This window comes from Gymnogyps californianus, chromosome 17 (assembly GCF_018139145.2).
Source record: "Gymnogyps californianus isolate 813 chromosome 17, ASM1813914v2, whole genome shotgun sequence".
NCBI classification, from domain to species: domain Eukaryota; kingdom Metazoa; phylum Chordata; class Aves; order Accipitriformes; family Cathartidae; genus Gymnogyps; species Gymnogyps californianus.
Genome location: NC_059487.1, coordinates 8908087 through 8929964, shown reverse-complemented (window position 1 = coordinate 8929964; position 21878 = coordinate 8908087). Strand labels below are relative to the sequence as shown.

The 21878-nt window shown below is 42.8% G+C and overlaps 1 protein-coding gene across 1 annotated transcript; it reads left to right on the top strand.

Annotated features, from left to right (window-relative positions):
- The first annotated feature begins 16590 nt into the window (after positions 1–16590).
- Positions 16591–18619, top strand: KCNG1 (potassium voltage-gated channel modifier subfamily G member 1). Its single transcript, XM_050907518.1, has 2 exons — positions 16591–17349; positions 17849–18619. Exons 1-2 carry the CDS (start codon positions 16591–16593, stop codon positions 18617–18619), a joined length of 1530 nt encoding a protein of 509 aa, XP_050763475.1.
- The last annotated feature ends 3259 nt before the right edge of the window (positions 18620–21878 follow it).

Here is a 21878-nt window from a genome sequence, read left to right as displayed (position 1 = left end):
TAAACATATACATTGTGGTGATTAATGACTACCCCTTACCATGGGGTATTTTCACGAGCAGCTTTCCAAAGGTTTGTCACAGCAGATCTGTGTAAGCTGCAAGCACAACGCTCCACCTGCAGCTCCTCATTCCTTGTGTGCAGACAGCACCCATGCAAGCACTGAAAGACCCTAGCGAGAGCAGAGTTGCAGTCCCTTCATGGAAACAAAATCCCACGCAAGCTAGACTTTTATTGCAATATCAAGCGTCTGCCTTTAACTTCAGCAACAATGAAATTTAAAAATAATAATTTGAGTACAAATAGAAGGGTCAGATGGCTGGTACATGATTTTCCTATTCAAATAACATCCATATCAGTAGGACTCAAAAGCCATCATGCCAACTGACAGTGTTTATAAAACACATTGTAAAGTCTGCATATCAGTGAAATTTGTATCGATTTGTATCATTTGTATCAAGCCAGGCGGTCCGAGTCCTCAATGACCGAGTTCTCACCTAGGGACAGTATTCTGAGCTTAAACACATTACAGGGTCACGTATGTGGGAATTTCACGGTGCTGCACCTCTTCCACAACGAAAGAATAGAGGATATCAGAAAGAAACTCCCCACTAAAGTATCTGCAGCAAAGCCAACGGGTGCACTGTCATCTGAGGCTTCCCTGACATTGACCAAGACACAGCTCTGTCAGGCAGGTTTTGTGGCAGCTATGCAGCAAGTAGGCAGAGCTCACCCTATTCCCACCCGCTCCGGAGGTCGTTCTTTCCAAGGGATACAAAATCACTCTGTGAGGCTCCTCAGGAAAAATGGCTTTCCTCACAGAGAACAAAAATATCACAGTCTGGCTCCGAGTTTAAGGGACTGCTTTAAATTTTCATTAGAGATGTGGAATTGCACTGAGCCACAGGAAGCAGAACAGTGGTGGATGGTCAAAAGCACCATGCATAGAGCCCGACTGCAGTTCCCCACCCGGATTCATTGTGTACCGCTGTCAAATATTTCTCTTTGGGTTTTTTTTCCTACAGGGCTTCAACCACTCATAAAGTCTTTTAATCAAAAGTACACAGCACAACTTCAAACATATAATCAAACATTCATTCACGCACGGATGTATTTAACAAGCAGAGTACAGATACAAAGAAACAGCAAGATGCTGTTCGTAAGCAACAAAGCCAATGGCAAGAATCTTGTTTTCACAACTGCATGCCACAAATAAGCTCATTGAATGTTTGCATACTAACATGTTTCCTCTGAGCACAAAGTTACCCCTTGTGCATGCAGAGATGGTAAATTCCTATGCAAATGGCCAGTCAGATACTTTCACTATTATTTGGGACTATAATTATAGTAACAACTCTGCTACATACAGAATTATCTGCAAGTCCCACTGAGCCTGGGAGCTCATTCAGAGCCTATTTTACAGTTTATTCTCCAGATGGCTCCCTTTCTAAAGGGAAGATTTCCAGCGGCGAACATGTGCATTTTTTTGCTATTGAAAACGTTCTGCCTTCGCAGACCCAGGAGTCAAAACTACCGAGGGAAAATAAGGACAGGCTGTACAGTAATTCCACCGGTGTTGCAGAGTTAAGACAGGAACTCAGATCTCTCTGCCCTACCTACCAGTGTCCTATCCGCTGCCTACTGCTGCAATTGCCCATGCAGTCATGCTGCTGGGCGAGCAAATAAAGTGCGTACCTATCGCTGCATCGTGCAGAACAAGGTCACCTGTGTGGGCCCAAAAGATATACCCATTCGTACCAGTTACCTGCTCACTTAAACACTACAAATTCCCCAGGTTCCAGTTTACTGGGTAAAATCTGAAAGGATGAGGTTCCTCTGGATGAGAAATGTAAGGATTAGGCCTTTATTAAGTATTGCGTTTATTTGCAGGAATACTGAAATGTAAATCATTTCAGTTGTACTATATACCCACAACTTTTGGTAACAGCAATTACAGAAGTCATGCATGATGGCTTTTGCCTAACAAATTTTTTTCCTTTACATTGTAAAAATGATTTTTAAAACTGCAATACAAAATATATTATTGTACAAATCAAAAGTATTATGACTAAGATAATTATTTCACATTCACTGAATGTATCGCGAGTATTAAAAATTGACTAAGCTAGAAAAAGAAATGTAATGCAAGTTCATCTCCTCTTCTTAATATATCTTTGAACAGAAGTGAATGCCTGAAAATCGTGTGCCTGGTCACCTCCAGTGACATTTTGACAGTTTGAGGAATCATAAGGGAACAACTAGTAAATTTAGTTTGGCATTAAGGACTCTCTCCCCCTTGAAGTGTTTCATACCACAGGTTCTGTTTTGAAAGTAGGGTCATTTGGCCTCTCTATTTCTTTTTCCTGCCCCTGACAGACAGAAATTCAAACGGGCTGACAGTAAGAGGTTGTTACTTTGAGAGACTCCTATTCAAATTAAAATGCACTGGAAGACAGGAATGGCTGACCCCAGATTTCTCCAGTTTCCTTGCAGAGGGCTTGGAGTCTGACACTCTGGAATTTCACCATGAAGTAAACCCAAGAAACTAGCCCTAGAGAAATAAAGGATAGGAATACGGACGTTTAGCTATGAGTTTATCCAATGGAGAGGAAAACAGGCAGCACGAAGAGACACTATTTTTTTGGAGAAGATACCATCTTCTGTCCTGGCCATTCTTGTGCCCTCTTCGGAGCTTACTCTCAGCCCAAAAATCTTCACGGGTGAAGGCGAGATGGAGGCAGGGAGCGTGCACCGCTGTGCTCTTTGTTGCCTGTAGATTGCTCCGTTTGTTACAAAGGTGGTAGACGTGTTTTTCCTGCTATGTCTTGCCCATAAGGAGTGAAGTGCAGTCAGATGGGTTGGATGAAGATGGGTGGTGTGATGAAAGCCGTGGTTGTGTGCTACTGTGGGAGCCCAGGGGAGCTGGGTGCCATGAGTCTTTTCCAGCAAAGGGGAATGAGAGACCCCCTGCAGTGAGCTCTGCACTCCTCCCCAGACCAAGAAAAGCACGGATATGGTCAGTTGGGACCCAAACTTACCAACCTGGTGTCCACACCAGCAAGGTCTACAAAGCTCCAACAATGCTTACTGGGAATCGCCTAGTAGAATTCATATCTGCATCAGTTAGGTTTAAAAGCACATTCCTAGACTCACGTGTAAACTATATGAATACACCCACATTTTTTTCAGTGCCTGAACATAGGAGAGGAATGATGATTTTCTTTGAATAATCTGAGGCAGATGCGGTAATGAAGTATTTAGGAGCATTATCCATTCTTACTCATACAGCTCAACAATACTGATGCTTAAGCACATGCTTGGAAAGGCACGTCTCAGATCCTTGCAAAGCTCTTTCAGTTCAGCAATCTGAAAAAAAAGTGATATGTTTTTGGAAGTCTGCCAGAGCCATGATAAATAATACACTGTCCCTGATAGTTTCAATACAGCAGTTCCCTGAAACTCTTTTCAGCCAAAGAGCCTTCCTCTCCTGTAAACACTTTTGCTGGTCTTGTTGGTACATGATATAAATCAATTATTTAAACGCAGTTGAAGTACTGCATTTTACCAAACTTTTTGGAATATAAATATTTTTAAACCTGGTTCTCTGATTATGTGCCACACAGTTACAGTTGCATGCCTAAGCTGAAAAGGAATTCAAAGTGACAAGAGTCACCTGCATGCAGAAATTCTCCTGTTTACCCTTTGCTAGTGTTAACCATACATTCAGATTAGGCAGGAGTTACGTAAAATATGCAAAATATATGCATGCAGAGGTTCCTCTCCTCACTCATGCAATTACAGGATTTTCCAAGGTTGGATGCAACCTGAATTGAAGTAGAGGGCTGCACAAACAAGCGCTTGAGATAGATCATTAAGTTTAGGAAAAAATGGTGCACAGGCCAAACGAAACCCCTGCGAGGCTCTTCAAGTACATCCATACCTCTCTACTTGTTTAAATTAAAAGGAGTTTTCTGCACAACTATGCTCCTGACTTCTTTCTGTTTTCAAGTTTTAGATCCTGTTTATTTTCTAATTTCTTTGTAGAGTAAGAGTTTATGCTGATTCTGGTGTTATGTCCACCAGTGTATCCTACTCAGAAGTCTTCCATTTTTCAGCACGGTAGACCATAGGTATGAGTACACACTATCCAGCCAAAGGAGTATTCAGAACATTTATCAGCATATCTGCAGTGGGGATATGCAGGAGGCTGGCAGCATGAGGTACTGGAGTGAAATTTCAAGTGTTTGTAAATTAATTTTAGTCACATCGGCCACCTTGCAAACATAAACATAACATCTACAGAGCTGCAGATGGAGGAGGTATGTGTTACTCTTCACTCCTTCAATGCCACAACTAACACGATACAGACGTGCAGAAGCTCGTGCAGGAGTTCTCCTGAATAATTTTCAGCAAGAACAAACAGAAGCAGAACAGTAGAAAAGCCTGGTTCTGCCCATGCACAAGCACTAACACTAAACTCACAGAAAACTGTACAAGGAATAAAGCTAAAGGAAAGCTTTTCTCCAAACACCAATGTCTGAGGATTTGCTTAATGATTAAAGATGAGAGTAAGATGCCTAAATTTAATCCTCTCTCTGCTGCAGACCCTCTGTGATCTAATGCAGGCGATTCCAGGTGGGACCCCTCTGACCACATGTGGGTATCAATGCCAGAATTACCAAAGATTCCTTTTACAGTGAATTGAGCCCTGAGTCACCCATCGAGACAGACACAGCTTATCCATGTACCTTAAGGTGGGTAACCACATTTGGTCAAATGCATCTCAGTTGGCAATAAAGTGAGCGTAAGGTGATTAAATTGACACATTCACCTCAAGCAAGGCAGGCGAGACAATCTTTACCATTCCTTGGAAAAAGGCACCAAAACCAAACACACTGCTAGAGTGGAGACCAGGGCTTCCCTGCTACATGTGCTTGAGGGGAGCTGCACCAAGAGCTTTGAGACACACTTGGAACAGCAGTTCTGGGGCTTTTAGCCAATTTCTTTTGGCTGGCAGAGCCCTTCACTTCACTGGGGAACTGCAGTAGAGATGAGCAATGCTGCAAGTGCACATCTGTGTGGCTGGGAGGGACACGTCCCAAACCAGGGCATGCAGAAAGTGTGTGGATCATGTTTTGTAGGCACACTGAAGGCTTATTCCAGTGGAAGGAGGGAGTGCAAGATGTGAGGAGCATGGAAATACAGGAATGTGGATTGTTGAGTCTAGTCCCCTGCTACTGCAGCCCTGTAATATAACACTTTTGGATCTAAGCACCTCTGTGAATTCCAGCAAAAGACAAATTGCTATTTTAACTGGGTTGTTTGTAATAAAACTCAGGGACATGTTTTGAAGCTTTATCCGCGGGAAGGTGCGCTACAGAAACACTGCATTAAGAGTAATGGAGCTATTCATGAGAAAAGACATGAGAAGAGCAAGCAACAAAAATGCCCGCATAGGCCATAAATCAGAAAAGAAATGTATCACCGTATGGTGACAAGAGAACTGGGTCCACCTGCAGCCAGCATGCAATCTGCATACCTTGAGGGAACAGATCTCCCCTCACAGCGGTCAGCTTCAACTCCTCAGGGGAAGCTGACAATGGCAGTAGTATTTCAAACAGCAATTACCCTCGAAACAGAATCGTCAGGCTGGAAGAGACTTCAGGAGGTCTCTAGTCCAGCCTCCTGCACAAGGCAGGGTTAGCTATGAGAGCAGACTTGGTTGCTCAGGGCTTAATCTGATCGGCTTTTGAAAACCCCCATGGATGGAGACAGCACAAGCGCTCTGGGCTGCTCCACTGCTTGACCATCCTCATGGAAAAGAAGTTTTTCCTTACTCTCTTGCTGCAGTTTGTGTCTGTTATCTCCTGTCCTCCTGCCACGCACCACTATGAAAAGCCTGGTTCTATCTTTCTGATAACCTTCTTGTTGATATTGGAAGTTATTAGGTCTCCCCAAAGCCTGCTCTTCTCCAGGCTGGACAAGCCCAATTCCCTCAGTCTCTCAGCAGAGCATGTACTCCACCCACTGACCATCTTGGTGGCCTCTGTTGAACACACTCCAGTTTATGGATGTTTTTCTTGTCCTGAGTGCCCAAAACTGGATGCAGCATTCTAGAAGTCATCTAACGAGCGCCAAGGAAAGGCAAGTAATCACATCTCTTGATCTGCTGGCTAAGCTCCTCTTGCTACATTCCAGGATGCTGTTGGCCACCTTTGCTACCAAGGCACATTGCTGGCTCATGTACAGCTTGTGGTCTACGAAGACCCCCAAGTCCTTTTCAGGAGATCTACTGAATACTACCATGCCCAGTATCCCATCAAACAATAGCTATTGTCTGAAACCAGATGAACTGCTGTGTAGAGTGAGCCAACAGGTCCCACTAGTGCCCACGGCTTGAGAATTTCAGAGCAAGCCACGATCATTACCTCAATCTTTAGCCACTTAAAGCCCTTCTTTCCCAGTAGGACTGTCACATTGAAAGGGCTGATAGAGCTGAAGACTGACAAATGCTTGCTGCTTCCTTTCCTGTGGATGGTTGTCATGACTAAGTGGCTGCACTCTCTCTCACTCCCCTTAGCTGTCTGTACCCAATACCAGAATCATAAGTATAGGTATCATTTTCTTCCTGTAATAGCAGAAATCAAGGTACAAATGGATCTGGGTATAAACAGAACTAAAGGGACAGAGTTCCTTCTTCTTAACCGAATTCCCTTGGTCAGTGTGAGAAAACCACTGACACACGGCAGACGGTATCATGGGTTTTGACATGTGCTTTTTTTGAGACCTTTTTGAACCTCTATGCAACAGTAGTCTGTGCTAACATGTATATGCCTAACATTTTGCATATACGGTATATAGCAACCTTAAAAGACAAAAGCATTAAGTTTTCTAAGACCAGGTGAATAATTTGCCATCCATAATTTATTCAAAGAGTTTTGCTTCTCTCTCTGTTTACCGAGTTTTTCTCAAACAGATGGCATTTTTGTAATGTATTCATTAGTTGAAATTTTCTGATGAATAAGTTCTGTGAATAATCCTTGGTCTGTAGCTTGGTTTTGAAAATTCTCACCTTTCAGCCATGTAGATATTTAAGTTCTGTTTTATAAGAAATGAACTTAGCCTCTTGCTTTGTTTGGAAAGTGAGAGGTGAAAGGTGCTGTGAAGTTGAAATACCTTGTTTTGCTGGCAGCGCTGCTCCTGACTGCAGAATGATGCTGGAATTATCTGCAAAAGCCAGAGAAACGATAGAACAGGATTTCAATGTCAACAATCAAAGGAACAGAAGGAGAAGCAGCCACAGGCTGCAAAAGTAATGAAAGTGGGATTATTTTTTTTCTCTGCAGCAATGCTAACTCCTCAAGGAGCACAAAGTAGTAGATTTACTCTGGGAATCCTCAGCCAGTTCACCATGCAGTCAGCTTATCACTACAGAAAAACTGCTAGCGCACTACTTGTTATCTTCAAGGACATGTATCACTTTTGTTTTTCACATGAATTCTGTGCTCATGAATGACGCAGGCAAGACATGCCTGAAGAGTAAAGACCTCTATTTGCCAGAACAGATTTAATATTGGCCGCAGCCAGTGATCTCACACCTGACTTTTATTTCTCATACCAATGTCAGTGAAGTCCTTGACCTCAACTGAATCTGCCAAGCAAGTGTCCAAATGAGGTGGTGATTTCTACAGTGAGTACCAAGCAAGTTGCAGGATGTTTATATTTACACTGACCATCGAGTAGTAACGATGTTCAGTCATTACTGCTCAAAACTGAATTTGAAACCGCTTACTTGCAATGGATGGTTCCACTCTCTGTCTGTCTCCGTGAGCTGCTCTTGGTCTCCAGATGAGAGATCCAAGTAGCATAGTCCGGTGTGATTTATTAAATAGTAAAACCACTGCATTAATCATGTGGGGTGGTAACGGGTTCTCCTTTTGTGCCATGCTGCTGTGCCTCTTCCTGAAAGGATAAGTGTAGCTTGTTGGACAATCAGAAATCATAGAAATATGGGCTGGTGAACTTCTCAGAAGATCATTGAAACTCTCCCCTGCCCTGAGGGATGGTCACGCATGCTACAGTCAGTCCTGATAGCTGTTTATCTAACCTTTTCTTTAAATCTTCACTGAACAGATTTACAACCTCCTTAGAGTCCAGCTACTCACACGGTAATAGTTTTGTCTGGTTTATTTGTTTTTTTCCTGATATCTAAATCTCCCTAATTGCACTTCAGTAAATTGCTTTTTATCCTACCATTGGTTGTCACAGAACAACTGTGAGAGCTGTTTACTGCATCTTTATAAATGTGTTTATACATTTGAAGACAGTTCCCATGTCCTTACATTGTGTTTTCTTTCCCAGACCAAATAATCAAATTCCATCTTTCCTTGTAGCTTACATTTCCTAAGCCTCTTACAGTTTTGGTGGCTGTTCTCCTATTTTGTTTGCCTACCTCTTTCTTTAAGAGTAAGTGTAATGCTTGAAACTGGATGGAGTGCTTCAGCCAAGTCTGACTAGTGCTAAATGGAACAGAAATAACGCCCTCCGATGTCTTACATATGATCCTCCCGTTACTAGAGCTCAGAGCAACACAACGATTTTGCAGCACTGCACAGTCCACGATCCACTATAGTCCCAAGATTGTCTTCTGCAGTATTTTTACCTAACTAATAGTCCTCGTTTGACATGTGATATTCCTTCCTATATGTGGCATACTACATAATTTTTCTTCTAGAATTGTATCGTGTTGAGTTCAGACTGGGTCTGCAGTATATCAGGGTCATTTTAAATCTCAGCCTTGCACTCTGTGGTTGGAATCACTGCAAATGTTATAAAAGTGCCCTCCATTCCATCACCCAAGTTATTACAGAAAACACTGACCAAAACTGTTCCCAGACAATTCCCTGGGAGACCCTACTTGATGTGTCCTTCCTCTTTGACAGCAATTATCAACAAAGGCTTTTAAAATACAAGCTTTCACGAACAAGATTATTACAGACTATTATACAAAAGCCAAAACTCTTTATACATGGCACTGTGGTCAGTAAAACCAGTTACCTCCTTTCTGCAGATAAAGGCTGAGAGCCATGCTAAGAAACCTTTACAAAGTCAAACAAAAATCATATGCAATATCAGGGAAAAAAGAAACCCAAGTTGCCCACAGCCACAGTCGCTGACAGCCCTCTACACAACTGCTGTTTAACAACTACGGTTGAAGAATATCAGCATGACTATTTCTGTATGCCCACACAATTCTGAACCACAGTCCAATTTAGTTTAGGAAAAAAGAGGTTTTTTGCTAAAATTACCATAGTATAGGTTTTTCATTTGTATTACCATAGCAACAAAGGACCTTACTTGAAATGAGACCCCCCCACACACTGCTCCGGGTGAAGTGCACAGTGCTGGTAATGAGAGACAGCCCCTCCATGTCCCTCTGAGCTTAGAGGTGACTATCCCCATCCTGCGTCGAGGTGCAGGAGTCCATCTGCAGGAAATTCCCTCTAAGGCCAGTGCCTAAGCAGGTAAGAAAAATCAGAGGCCAAAAGTATCTGTACCCACTGGGGGACAACAGCACACGGGCTGGGAGTGGTTTGCGCTTAACAGTCTGTGAGAGAGCTTAAGCTGCTGGTGTCTCCTTAACCCTGGCACCAAGATTTAACTCACTGCTTTAAAACGGAGATTAAATCCACACAGAGTAACTTCCACCCAGATGTCAAACAAATGTAATTAAAAAGTAGAGATATGGAACGCTCTCCAAATCTCTGACAATCAATAATACTAGTGTGCTAATTGTCACTGTACTTTGCAAGGGTGCCACAGGAATAGAGCACAGTTTTAGCTCTCCTGGAGTCATTGCTACGGATTGGGGGGGAGATATGTTAAGATTTATGCTTTAATGGCCACTTCTAATGCCACTTCTCTCACCAAAAAAACCCCCCAAAATTCCCATGGAACGGGAAAAGCACCAGAAGTTGTATTGACGACGATAGCAGCCCGGGATGCCACCTGTGGGCAGCCCGCTGCTTCCAGCCCCTCCCGGAGAGCTGCGTTTGGGGGTGACGGCGGGGCAGAGGCGGCGGGCGGCCCCCCAGGGCCCCAGCACCGCGGGTGCGCAGCGGGCGCGGACTGAGCCTCGCCGGGGCGGGCACGGCATCGCCCGGCCCGCCGGCCTCCCGCTACCAGCCCGGTATTCCTCCTCGGGAGAAGCGGCTTCCGCGGAGGGGAGCGCCCGGAGCTCCTCCTCCCCCGTCCCCGCCGGCAGGTCAGCCCGGGCCCGCGGGCGAGCGGGGATTTCGCGAGGAGCGCTCCGCGCAACCCGCCGGTGACCACCTCCGCTGCCGGCCGCGCACACGCACACGCGCGGGGGGGGCCGCGGGCTTTCCGCGGGGTGCGGAGCGTCCCCCGCCGCCTCTCCGCCCGCTGCCGGCTGCACCGTGCGGGGAGGGTCGGGGCCCCGCCGCCCGCGGCCCCCCCCCCCCTCCGGCCCGGCCCGCCCGCCCCGCACACGCGGCCGCCCCCGCCGCCGCACCGCGCAGCGGCGGCGCAGCGCGGTAAGCACGGCCCGGCGCCGCCGCCGACCCCACGCCGCGGGGGCCGCCGCCCGCCGCGGGGCTCCCGGCGGCCGCGCTCGCTGCCCGGCGGCGCGGGCAACTTGCAGGCAAGTTTGCAGGGAACTTTTCTGCCAGGAGCGGCTCCGGGCCGCGGGTGCCCGGGGGAGCCGGCCGCAGCGGCGGAGCCGCGGGGCTGCGGGCATCGCCCCGTGGCGGGAGGCAGAGCCCGGCCCGGGCCGCCCGGGAGGGGGGGTTCCCCTGGGATCCCGCCGTACACCCCCGGAGGGGTGTGCATGGCGGGGAGGGGGCGGGGGGTCGTGCGAGTCCGTGCACGGGTTGTAGCAACAGGTTTTCTCCCGCAGCAGGGATGGAAGAGAGGGACTGTCCCCCCGCGCCGTCATTTCTTCCCGACACCGGGCTGCCTTTGCTGCCGGCAGCGGGAGGTGGTCGGCTGGTGACGGGGACCGCTCGGCTGATTCCTGGCTTTCTCCTGTCCTGTCGCGGAGGTGGCTGACGGCTGTCGAGGCTGATCCATCGGGCTCGGTTTGTGATGCTCGGTCTTCCCCTTCCCGGCTCTCCCTCTCCCCGAGTCCTGTGTCTGCACAGTGCAGTATGGAGGCTTGTGTTTCAAATTTCTTCTTCTTTGCCTAATCTGAAGGTCCTTTATAGCTTTAATTTTAAAATAATTAAGAGATGTCTTTTATATTGATCTATTTACTGACTTCTGTTCGTTGGCAACTGACACATCAAGTTAACTATTCTTGATAGGCAATGTATTTCTGGCAGATTTTTTTTCATTGGAAAAGACTTGGGGTGGGGGGGACGACACACACGTAAAATAACTCTTCCTTGACTACGTATCTCTTCATTTCAGTGGCAAAATATGTATCTATATAAATAAATGACAAATCCTTTACTTTTTAAAAAGAGGTTTAAGAGATTGTTTTGAATGTGACTTACTAAAATTTGTTGACATAAATATATTTCACAGCAGGATAATAACTATAGTTATTAGTTCTAATGTATTTCAGAACATTCTCCTGGGCATATAAGTTATCTGTAAAGTTATTTCACTTCTGATTATTATCGGCAGAATAAGGCTCAGCTTTATAAAACCAAACACTGAGCAACATATTTGTCATAATTCAGTTTGTAGGTTGTCATAAAATGCCAAAAAGCGTAACACTGTCCAGATCAAGGAGAGCAATATACAGATATGAGCATATTTTCTTCAGATTATATGTTTTTCAGGATGGTTTTGTTTCATATTATACATTGACCTTTATAAGTTTTACTTTGATTTGGCTGGAAGTTCACTTTGCAAGCAGAGTTGAAGTTTGAGATTGGTTCTTACTACGTGAAAAGCTGCATGAGTATAGCTTAAAGTGTTTCAGGAGGGTACCCTGACAGTGTTGATACAGTATGGAAATCATGTGTCAGAAGATAGCTGAATTTAACACTGCTTGAAAATACTGCTTATTTTAACTAAGGAAAGAATAAAGGAGGAAGGATCACTAAACTGTAAAGCAGTTTCTTATGGAATTCTTTCCAAAAAATCACTGTATTCATATTCAACCTGCACTGAAATCTGAAACTTTTTTTTCCCCCCACTTAATTTACAAATGGTAAAAAGCAACAGAGACAAGTTCCAGGCACTGGAATAGATAGAAGAGTCTAGGGGGGAGTTATGCATCTTCCTTGCATGCTTGTTATCATCCAGGCACAACTTTGAATTGTCTGCATCACAGAGCAGTATCAGGACTCCTTGCAGGAGCTCTGATTACATCAGAGATGCACTGCAGAATGCAAAATACTGCAGAGGACACTGGGGGGGGAAACGACACTTGCAGTGGAATTTTAGCATGTTACTCATGATTTCTATTTCTTTCCCTCAGAAGGGCATATTTAATAATTCTTTCCCCATTGTCTAGGAGTCTGGCACCCTTCCTGAATTTCGGCTGAAAGTAAGGGCAGTGCAGGTTTCTAATTCAATTTCTTCACCAGACATAATGGATAAGAATATCATCTTGTGCAAGACAGACTTTTTAAGAGATGTTATATCTTGCTTCACATGCACACCACACCATTTAGAGTCACCAAGAGCCCTTGCTGTGGGCCAGTTATTCTGTATTACCATAGTTTCTAGAAGCCAGAACAATGATCAGGATTGTATAATGTAGTAAGAGACAGTTCTTGCCCCAGTAAGCTTACAAACAAAATAGGAAACAATGCTCAGAGAGAAGTGATTTGCCCAAGATGAGAACACATTATCAGCAGGGGAGCTGGAAAGATGAACCGGGCTTCGCTAACTCCCAAGCATTCAAAGGGCAGAATACTATCTTAGACAAGGAGGGGTTTTACCATTGGGCCTTACTTAACCAGAGCAGTTTTATTTGAGGATTTTACTGTTACAGCATGTCCTTAAAGTTCATCTTGTTTAATTGTTGGGGAAATTGTTGCTATAGGCTAATGTGTTTATCTGACCTTATATTCCAGTGTGTTGTCTTTAATCCTTAACGCATTTCTTACAGCCATCCCCAATGTGATCAGTCTGCAATGTATGAATAAAAGTTTGCTTGCTTCTTAAGCTCAATAGCAAAAAACCCCCTTCCATTAATTAGAACTCTCCTGTCTTAAAGCAGTACTGACCATCATTCTGTAGAAGCACCTGCCAAAGGAAAACAAGAAACATACAGAGAAATGTATGGGTTTATTCTTCTCCTTCCTCTGTTCCTTCAAGTCAGGCCATCTTTTCTGTTGTCCTTTATTTCCTCCTGTTCTTCCCCCTTAGATATGATGTATCTATGTGTATCTGAGGCAAAGAACATGTAAATAACACATGTATGGCATCAAATACTATAGCTGCCTACATGGGATCTGTGGGCTTGCCAGTTCTGGTTATGGAAAAAGGAGTCACCTTTTATAACTGCAGTCATTCAGTGTGTTACACAGGGGATTAATTTGCCCAATTTATTGTCTTGCGCAGGTCTAGAAGCTGGAAGTGAAGAATGAAATTCTTTTTTCTTTGCTCTGTTGTTTCACAGTTGATGCCTCAGGGTTACAGCGTGTGTCTGACACACGCAGAACATTTACATTTCCCTCTCCCCATTTCTTCCCATTGTGTCAACAATGGATGCGGTGGGAGATCAAACCAGTGACAGAGATGAGCTGCCTCCTCATTTTTCCTGGCTGAGATTCAGAGGATAAGTTGTTGCTAACCAACATCATCTGGTATTACAGAAGGGAAAACGGTTAACAGCTCCCATTTATCCATGGTCTTCTATCAGTCGTAATCTTTATTCTCTTTGGGCCAGCCCTGCCTTAGACATAGTTGAGGCAGAGGGGAAAACGCTTGTTTCTAAATAAAACAACAGTTGCTCTAAGAAAAGGAGGCATACATAAACATACAATAGGTAGCCCTGTTTTCCCACGTCAAACCTATAGCTTGAACTCCCAGTGGCATTACTTCTACTGATGGTATCTTGGGAATGCTTTAACAGAAGACCAGCTCTGAGGTCATTAGGAGTGCTTCATGTGATGGGACTGTATGTCAGGGTAATTGCAAGTTCAACTGTTCTGTACTTCCTCTGTTCACCATGCTCCAGCTAGCACTATCTACGCCAGCTATCACTCTCCTCAGATCCTGTCATTTATCTGAGTCCTGCAGCTTTTCCAGTGGGCAATGGCAGAGTGCCATCATCTGTTATGAAGCTCCACTGATAATCCCAGTATTGGCTAGAATTTCCTAGAATGTGACTTTTTAACACAATTATGTTTCGTGTTAATGTTCTTTCCGTAAAGAAGACTTTCAGGTCAGCAGGCCTTCGCTCAGTCTTTCTTGAGGCAAAAGACAAACTGAAATCGATTGGAAGTTTATTTGAGTGCAGGCCTACGGGATTTTGTCATTGTTTGCACCCACCGTTACTTCCAGAGGAGTTTCAGAATTGCCCATCCCCTGCCGTAGGGATTTCCAGAGTCATAACTCTGGAGCAGAGACAGAGCAACTCAGCAATACAAGCAAGTATGTAGTGATAAGGCACTGAAAGTTAAACACAGTTAAGATTTTGGCATGGAGAACAGGTTACTTGCCAAATAGCTGTTCTCAAATCACTAGCAATAGTAATAGAGATCCCACTTCTATCCCACTTGTGATAGAAGCAAGATGACAAAGCTTACCTCTTTGCTTGTCTCAGGACAGAAAATAGTACCACAGCTCTTGGAAGATCTGAATCGCGCCTTGTCCATTCTTATATATTCCTGTAGGCTTTCTTTATCCACATGCCCTAAAGGTAAGTAAATTAATGATTTCCTTTTGTACTAAAGAGGATTACAGGTGAGGAATCAGGAAATACCACTCCATCCAAAGCTCACCTGGGGCCACCTGCTTGTAAGAGTATGTAAGGGACTGCTCTGTTCAGAGTAATCCCTCTGGGAAGTTTAGGAGCAGGACTGAGATAGTATTTTATTGAAAGCAGCATTGTAAGTAAGTCCCCTTGCAGCGAGGAAAGCCTGTTGCTCTTAAACTGAAGTGCAGCTGTGTTTTGAGTACTTTGCTGTTGTGTATTCATGGGTTTTTCTTCTATAATAGGTATGTAACACTATTGATGTGGTTTATAAACCCTAGCTTCTGAAAACAACAGTTCTGTGTTTAAGGAAGTCACCCTAGCAGGGGTAGATATCCCCAGGGTGCGTATCAAAGGGGAGGTGAGTACAGCCAGGGAAAGAACAAAACTATGTACTGCTACTGAAGCCAATCAAGTGTAATATTTATTACTTCCCTGTGAACTCGAGGCTAGAAAGTCAGAATATTTGTGTAATTAATGTCTATTTATTGTACAATCTAGTTAATAAATAAATAAATAAATACTCTTATCAAATGAAACTCAGCAACTCCATGGATTAAGCTGTAGCTGACTGTACAGATGGAAGATCTAGAAGCAGTACTGTACAACTCCCCTGTGTATGAGCAGACTCTCAGTCTGATGTTTAAAATGCAGTGAGTTAGGGAGGCAGAAAGTTTAACATTTCCGGTACCTGCTTTTTATACCCATTTGAACTCTGTGGTCACTTCATTCCACAGACTTTACCCTAGTGTTGTGTGACCAGAATTTGAACATGATTTTCAAAGTCGTCATAAGAATTTTTTGGTTTCCTATAATCAGAGGTGAAGGCAGTCACCTTGGCTTTCAGCTACTGTTCAATCCATTGTAAGGACAAAGACCTATTACTGTATATAGGTTGTCAGTTATAACTGAAATAATATTCCAATGTTTGTGTACAAATCATGTATTTCTTTGCAATCTTTTGTAAATGAGGCCATAAAAAGGGAGTTGCCATGTCATTAAATGTATATCAACTCTATACAAACATTTTATGTGATCATCAATAAGTGGGTTTTTTTTCCCCAAATTGTTTCCGTATGGCCTTTTAGAAATTAGTCTTGCACTAACTGTTTTTTAGAAGTGTGTATTTACTGAATTACAACATAATTGACTTCTGATTCTTTCTATATACTTCATGGGTACTAAAATACGTAAGATTTTTATGTGTAATAGTTAAATAAAAACATACAATTTCCTTTTCTACAAAACACACTTGAATTTTATGTTCTTATGTGATACTGTCATAATTTTTATACTTCCATTCTGAACCAGGAATATCCTGCCACATGCAGGAATTATTCCTGGTTTCCCTCTATATCCACTGGGAACTGAGACCTCTGTATCTGAGCCAGGAGAAGCTCCCCAGTGTGACAAATATTCGAGCAGAGCTCCTGAACAAGGGAGCAGCCCTTGATAGAGTCAGTTCTACCCAGCTGGACAAACCCAGCCTCACCAGAAAGGTCTTCTGACCATACTCAGCCACTGCTGTTTTCTTCCCAATTGTGTTTATCATCAGCCATAAATATTTTTGAGCTCCAATCACTACATTTGTTCCAAACTTGAAAACAACCTCTCATTCACTCACCCCATATATCTGTTTTTTGTTCCAGAAGACACTTGCAGAAGTAGCGAAGTGATGTGAAGTTATCTTCCAAGATGACTCTTCTACCTGGAGAAAATTCCGACTATGACTATAGTGCCCTGAGCTGTGCTTCAGATACTTCCTTCAACCACACTTTCTTTCCAGAAACGGAAACCCTTAAGGGAGTCTTTTACCAAAGAGCCAAGCTAATTCACCCTCAAGAGGATCTCCTGAAAGGCTTTCACCCTTATGATCGGAAGCATCATATTATTATAAATGTAGGGGGCATTAAGTATTTGCTCCCATGGACCACACTTGATGAATTCCCATTGACACGTTTGGGACAACTAAAATTCTGTAATAATTTTGACGACATTCTAAACATCTGTGATGATTACGATGTGACATGTAATGAATTCTTTTTCGACCGCAACCCAGGGGCATTCAGGACAATCCTGACCTTTTTGCGGGTTGGAAAACTTCGGCTCTTGCGTGAGATGTGTGCACTGTCTTTCCAAGAGGAGCTGCTCTACTGGGGAATTGAGGAAGACAACTTGGACTGGTGTTGTAAAAGGAGGTATCTGCAAAAAATGGAGGAGTTTACAGAAATAAATGAACGGGAGGATGACCTCATAGAAAATGAAACAACAGGTGAAACAGTAGAGGAGACAAAAATTGGCTTGTGCATGAAAAAGTTGCAAGACATGGTGGAAAGGCCCCAGTCTGGCCTCCCTGGAAAGGTGTTTGCTTGTTTGTCTGTTTTATTTGTAACTATTACAGCAGTGAACTTATCCATCAGCACCATGCCTGACCTGAGGGAGGAGGAGGAAAAGGTAAGTTAGCTTTTCAGGATGTAAAATGGTACATCCTGGGAAGAGCAGAACAAGTACAAGGTCTGATGGTATTGATTTCAAAGGGGATTCTGCAGCTGTCTTTTGAGGGGGGAAAATAACACAAAGGATATTTGAAATCTTACATGACTGTGTTCAATTACTTGTAAGAGAATTAATCATATCAAGTTTTATGTCCGAAGAAAATTTTGTTAGTGTGCACTCTTCTGTACAACTGTATATTACCTTGTTAAGCTTTGTATTTGATATTTAGAAAGCCTGAAATTACCAAGCAATATCTTCTGTGGAATAAGTAGTTCCTTTCTAAGTTTTGCATGTAACTTGTTCCAATTTGTCAATGTGTTTCCCCATAGCAACAGCTTCAGTTCCTTTAATATTTTGGGTTTAAAAAAAACAACACAGAAACCTCTCTTCCTGTTACCGTACCAACTAAAACAGTTATTATCCAGTGCCAATTACAAACTCCTCCTCTTTCCTGCAGGGTGAGTGTTCCCAGATGTGCTACAATATTTTCATTGTGGAGTCTGTCTGTGTGGCATGGTTTTCCCTGGAGTTCCTGCTCAGATTCATCCAGGCAAAGAGCAAGTTTGCATTTTTGCGGAGACCATTAACCCTGATAGACATAATAGCCATTCTGCCATACTACATCACTTTGCTAGTAGACACCACTTCAGTGGGCTATAAAAAGCCCAGCTCTGGGAGCATCTACCTGGACAAAGTAGGTCTGGTCCTCCGTATTCTCCGTGCCTTGAGGATTCTCTACGTCATGCGGCTGGCCAGGCACTCCCTGGGGCTGCAGACTCTGGGGCTGACCGCTCGCAGGTGCACCCGGGAGTTTGGTCTCTTGCTGCTCTTCCTCTGCGTGGCCATCGCACTGTTTGCACCGCTCCTGTATGTCATTGAGAACGAGATGGCAGACTCGCAGGAGTTTACCAGCATCCCCGCGTGCTACTGGTGGGCTGTCATCACCATGACCACGGTAGGCTACGGAGATATGGTTCCCAGAAGCATCCCTGGCCAAGTGGTGGCACTAAGCAGCATACTGAGTGGCATCCTCCTCATGGCATTTCCAGTCACCTCCATCTTCCACACGTTTTCACGCTCCTACATTGAGCTAAAGCAAGAACAGGAAAGAATAATGTACAGGAGAGCACAGTTCTTATTAAAAACAAAGTCTCAGATAAGCAATGCATCACAAGGGAGTGATATTTTATTCCCCAGTATCTCTTCTGAGACTAGGGACAATGAATGAAATTTAAGTTACTATTTCTCCTGATGTCAAGTAATGTTTTGTTGTATCAGATTCCACCTTTTAATTTGCTTTGGAAGCATTTTACAAAGGTAACCCTCATATTCAAATGAAGAAAAGGAGCTATTAACCAGGAACTGATGTGGTTTAAGAAGTCTATTATTATGCTGTTTCTTCCCCCCCGTATAGTGTATAGGACAGATCTTTCACTGAGATCATACAGTGGGATTTTAGGAATTAAAAGTTCTCTGACAAAAAAAACCCCAACAATATATAATTATGTACTTGACAGGCTGTTTTGCCATTTGTAATACACATTTTTCCAACCGAATCACAATGTATATAATCATTAAACAGGCTGCCATTTTTCTTGTTTTTCTTGTATATAAATAATGTAAATACAACAAAATTAATGGCTAAATTCTCTCCCAGTAAAACGCCTTAGACCATAATGGAAATAACCACAGATGTTTGTCCCATTGTGCTCTTAAAAAAATATTAAGTAAGATTTGTCATTCACAACGGCAACTGTATGTTTCTTTGTCAGTCAGTCCTAAACATACCAGAAAAGAAGAATCGAGCTGTTTGTATCATAACCTTGCTAAAGATGTAAATACTTATAGCTCAGCAGCCTCAAAATTTAATTGAAGTTACAGTGTTGATCCTATGTCATTTAATGCAGTATTCCCAGGAACAAAGTCTTTGAGTTTTGTAGCATTTAATATTATTATCAAGAGGTTACTAGCTGCAAATCAAATGAAATATGCATGATGAGATGCCAGTCGTTCCCTACCATCTGTTTCCATGTTTTTACTTTACCTCAGATAGGAGACAGAACTAAAAGAGGCCTGTTTCCAGGGGACACCCTACCATTACTTGGCAAATCGATGCTGCGGCTACCCATTCACATTCAGCATTTGGTTCTTTAAAAGGAGCAGAAAATACATGGTCGTGGGAAGTTGCCAATGATGAAAAAAAGAAAATATCATTTGAGTCATGGAGTGGAGGGGTACTGACAGCTTTATACTTTACTGTCCTCCGTCGTGAGGGACTTTTAAGATTTAATTAACTATACCTTTGCCATCATTACAGACATCATAGTAATGGAGAAAATTTTAAATAGGATATGAAAAAGCAATTAAGGTCCCAAAACACAACCGTGTATTCTTCATCCACACGTGTCTTGGTCTAGGTTCCCCTGCTGAAGTCAGTGGGAGCACATGGGTCAATGACACAGTCAGGTTTGGCACAGGTTTCTATGGAGGTTAATGACAGACCTCCCATTTATTTTAGAGGGAATTAGACTGGCTTGCATAACAGCTCAGGAGACAAACTCCAGAACTTTAAAAATGGAATTAAATCCACTTGTTTGATTTCACGTGTGCTCAGAGGTAAAGAAAAGCTAACCTGAAGAGTTTCACCTTTTTTCCCCCCTCTTTTTTAGTAAGTTTACTTATTAACAGTTGAGAGCTAGGGAATTTTAGACGTTCCCATTGCATTCACCAATGCTTCTCTACCCTAATTTTCAAAATCACTATTGCTTATTGGCATTTCTGGAGCAGCTTGCTAGAAATGCCAGAATGCATGATGGTTTTGTGATTTAAATTAAGGCCAAGGACACAAACATTGTCCTTTCAGAAAAGGTAGTATTAGTTCCTCAGCCTATGCTGTTTGGCCAAGCCCACATTACACTGGTTTTCTTTTCACGTCTTTAAAATACAATTTGAAGGTGTTCTGATATACTTATTCTTAAAGAATAATTCCAAAACTTTAAAAAACGCACTTTACAAATAATTAGGGCTCTAGCATTCTTCAGCCTGTCGTAGGTAAATATGCCTATGGAGCATTACTGCAGAGTGCTAAAATATCCAGTCTAAACTCTTGGCAATTAATTATGTGCCAGAGCGACGAATGTAACCAGCTTTTCACTCTTGTTCTTCAGCTTTAATTAGAGTTGGACAAAGAACAGGAACATCGTGACAAAAAAGGGACACATTTTCCATCCAAAATACTCTTAATTTCAAAACTGTTTGATCATCTGTAGCACTGGCTTCAACACAAGTGCTATACATCCTTCTACCTTTGTGTCAGCATTCGTTATAAAAAGAACTGGTAATTAGATTAGTCCTATGAGTAACAGTTGCTTATCTAAGAATGTGTTTGACAGGCTGAGCCATAAATAAGAAGCTGTAAATGAATATAAGGAGAAATCAAGACTTACCAAATAAAACGTAAGCTTATTTCCATGTTACACTAGCTGAAGGTCCATCCATTTTCTCAATATCTTTACATTAAGTTAATGCTCATTTATTTCATGTATCTCTTTATTTTTTTTATCCCCAAATTATAGCTTGATTCTAAAGTCCTTGTCCAGAAGAAAAAATAAAAAATATCACCCTGAAGTTGGGTGTTGGTTGAGCAAACCTCTGAAAGCATCTTGCCTGTTGCAAGTTCTGCCTAAGCCAGGAACAAATAAGCCGTCCAGGATGTACCCCTATGTAATTTTGTACTTGGCAACACATTACTTGTAAGCATATCAACATGTTTTACTATGAATCACTGTAACAAACTTGCTTATGTTTTACAGGAGGTAATACATACTGTAGTCCTTATGCTAAATAAATCCAGCTGTAAGTCTTAAGAGCACAACATTAGTATGAAACCCACATGCTGTGTTCCAGCTTTTACTGTGAAGGCTGAGGGTCTAAGATGATTATGCCTCTTTACAGTATATTATCTGAATTTTTAGTCAAATTCATGAAAATTATGGATTGATTCAAAAGCTGACTGTTTCCAGTGACACAGCTGACAGCTACCAAGTCAGCTATCACTCCTTTTTTGCGTTTTAACAGCATGTGCAGTCAACAAGAAAGTTCCAATAAAAACACTTTGTGCTTTTATGAAGTCAAAAGAATTGTTTGAATTGCCACTGATAAAGTGGTGCATGTCTCCAATAGAGATAGGCTTGCATTGCTATTTATATTATCCTCTGTATACTGCAGTAGTATGTACAGTATGAATTCAAACAGCAGTAGCTGTACTAATTTTGATTAATAAAGTGTTAGGCTCTCCTTTCATTTTCATGTGCTTCTTACAGTATAGAAAGACTGTCACACATGCTATAGGCATGCTTGACAACCTGGGGTCAACATGAGAAGTCAGCCGCAGCTAAGAGAGAATTTGGGCTATGAGCATTGCTAGCTGAAGCAGGCTGGCTGTGATAGAAAGCATTTACTAGGAAAGAAAGTTATCTCAGTATAGA

What these genes read in the sequence shown, in the direction of transcription:
- KCNG1 (XM_050907518.1), top strand. Translation starts at nt 16,591, where the DNA reads ATGACTCTTCTACCTGGAGAAAATTCCGACTATGACTATAGTGCCCTG. An exon ending in TGAGGGAGGAGGAGGAAAAG is followed by an intron (nt 17,350 to 17,848) that starts GTAAGTTAGCTT and finishes TCTTTCCTGCAG; the next exon opens with GGTGAGTGTTCCCAGATGTG.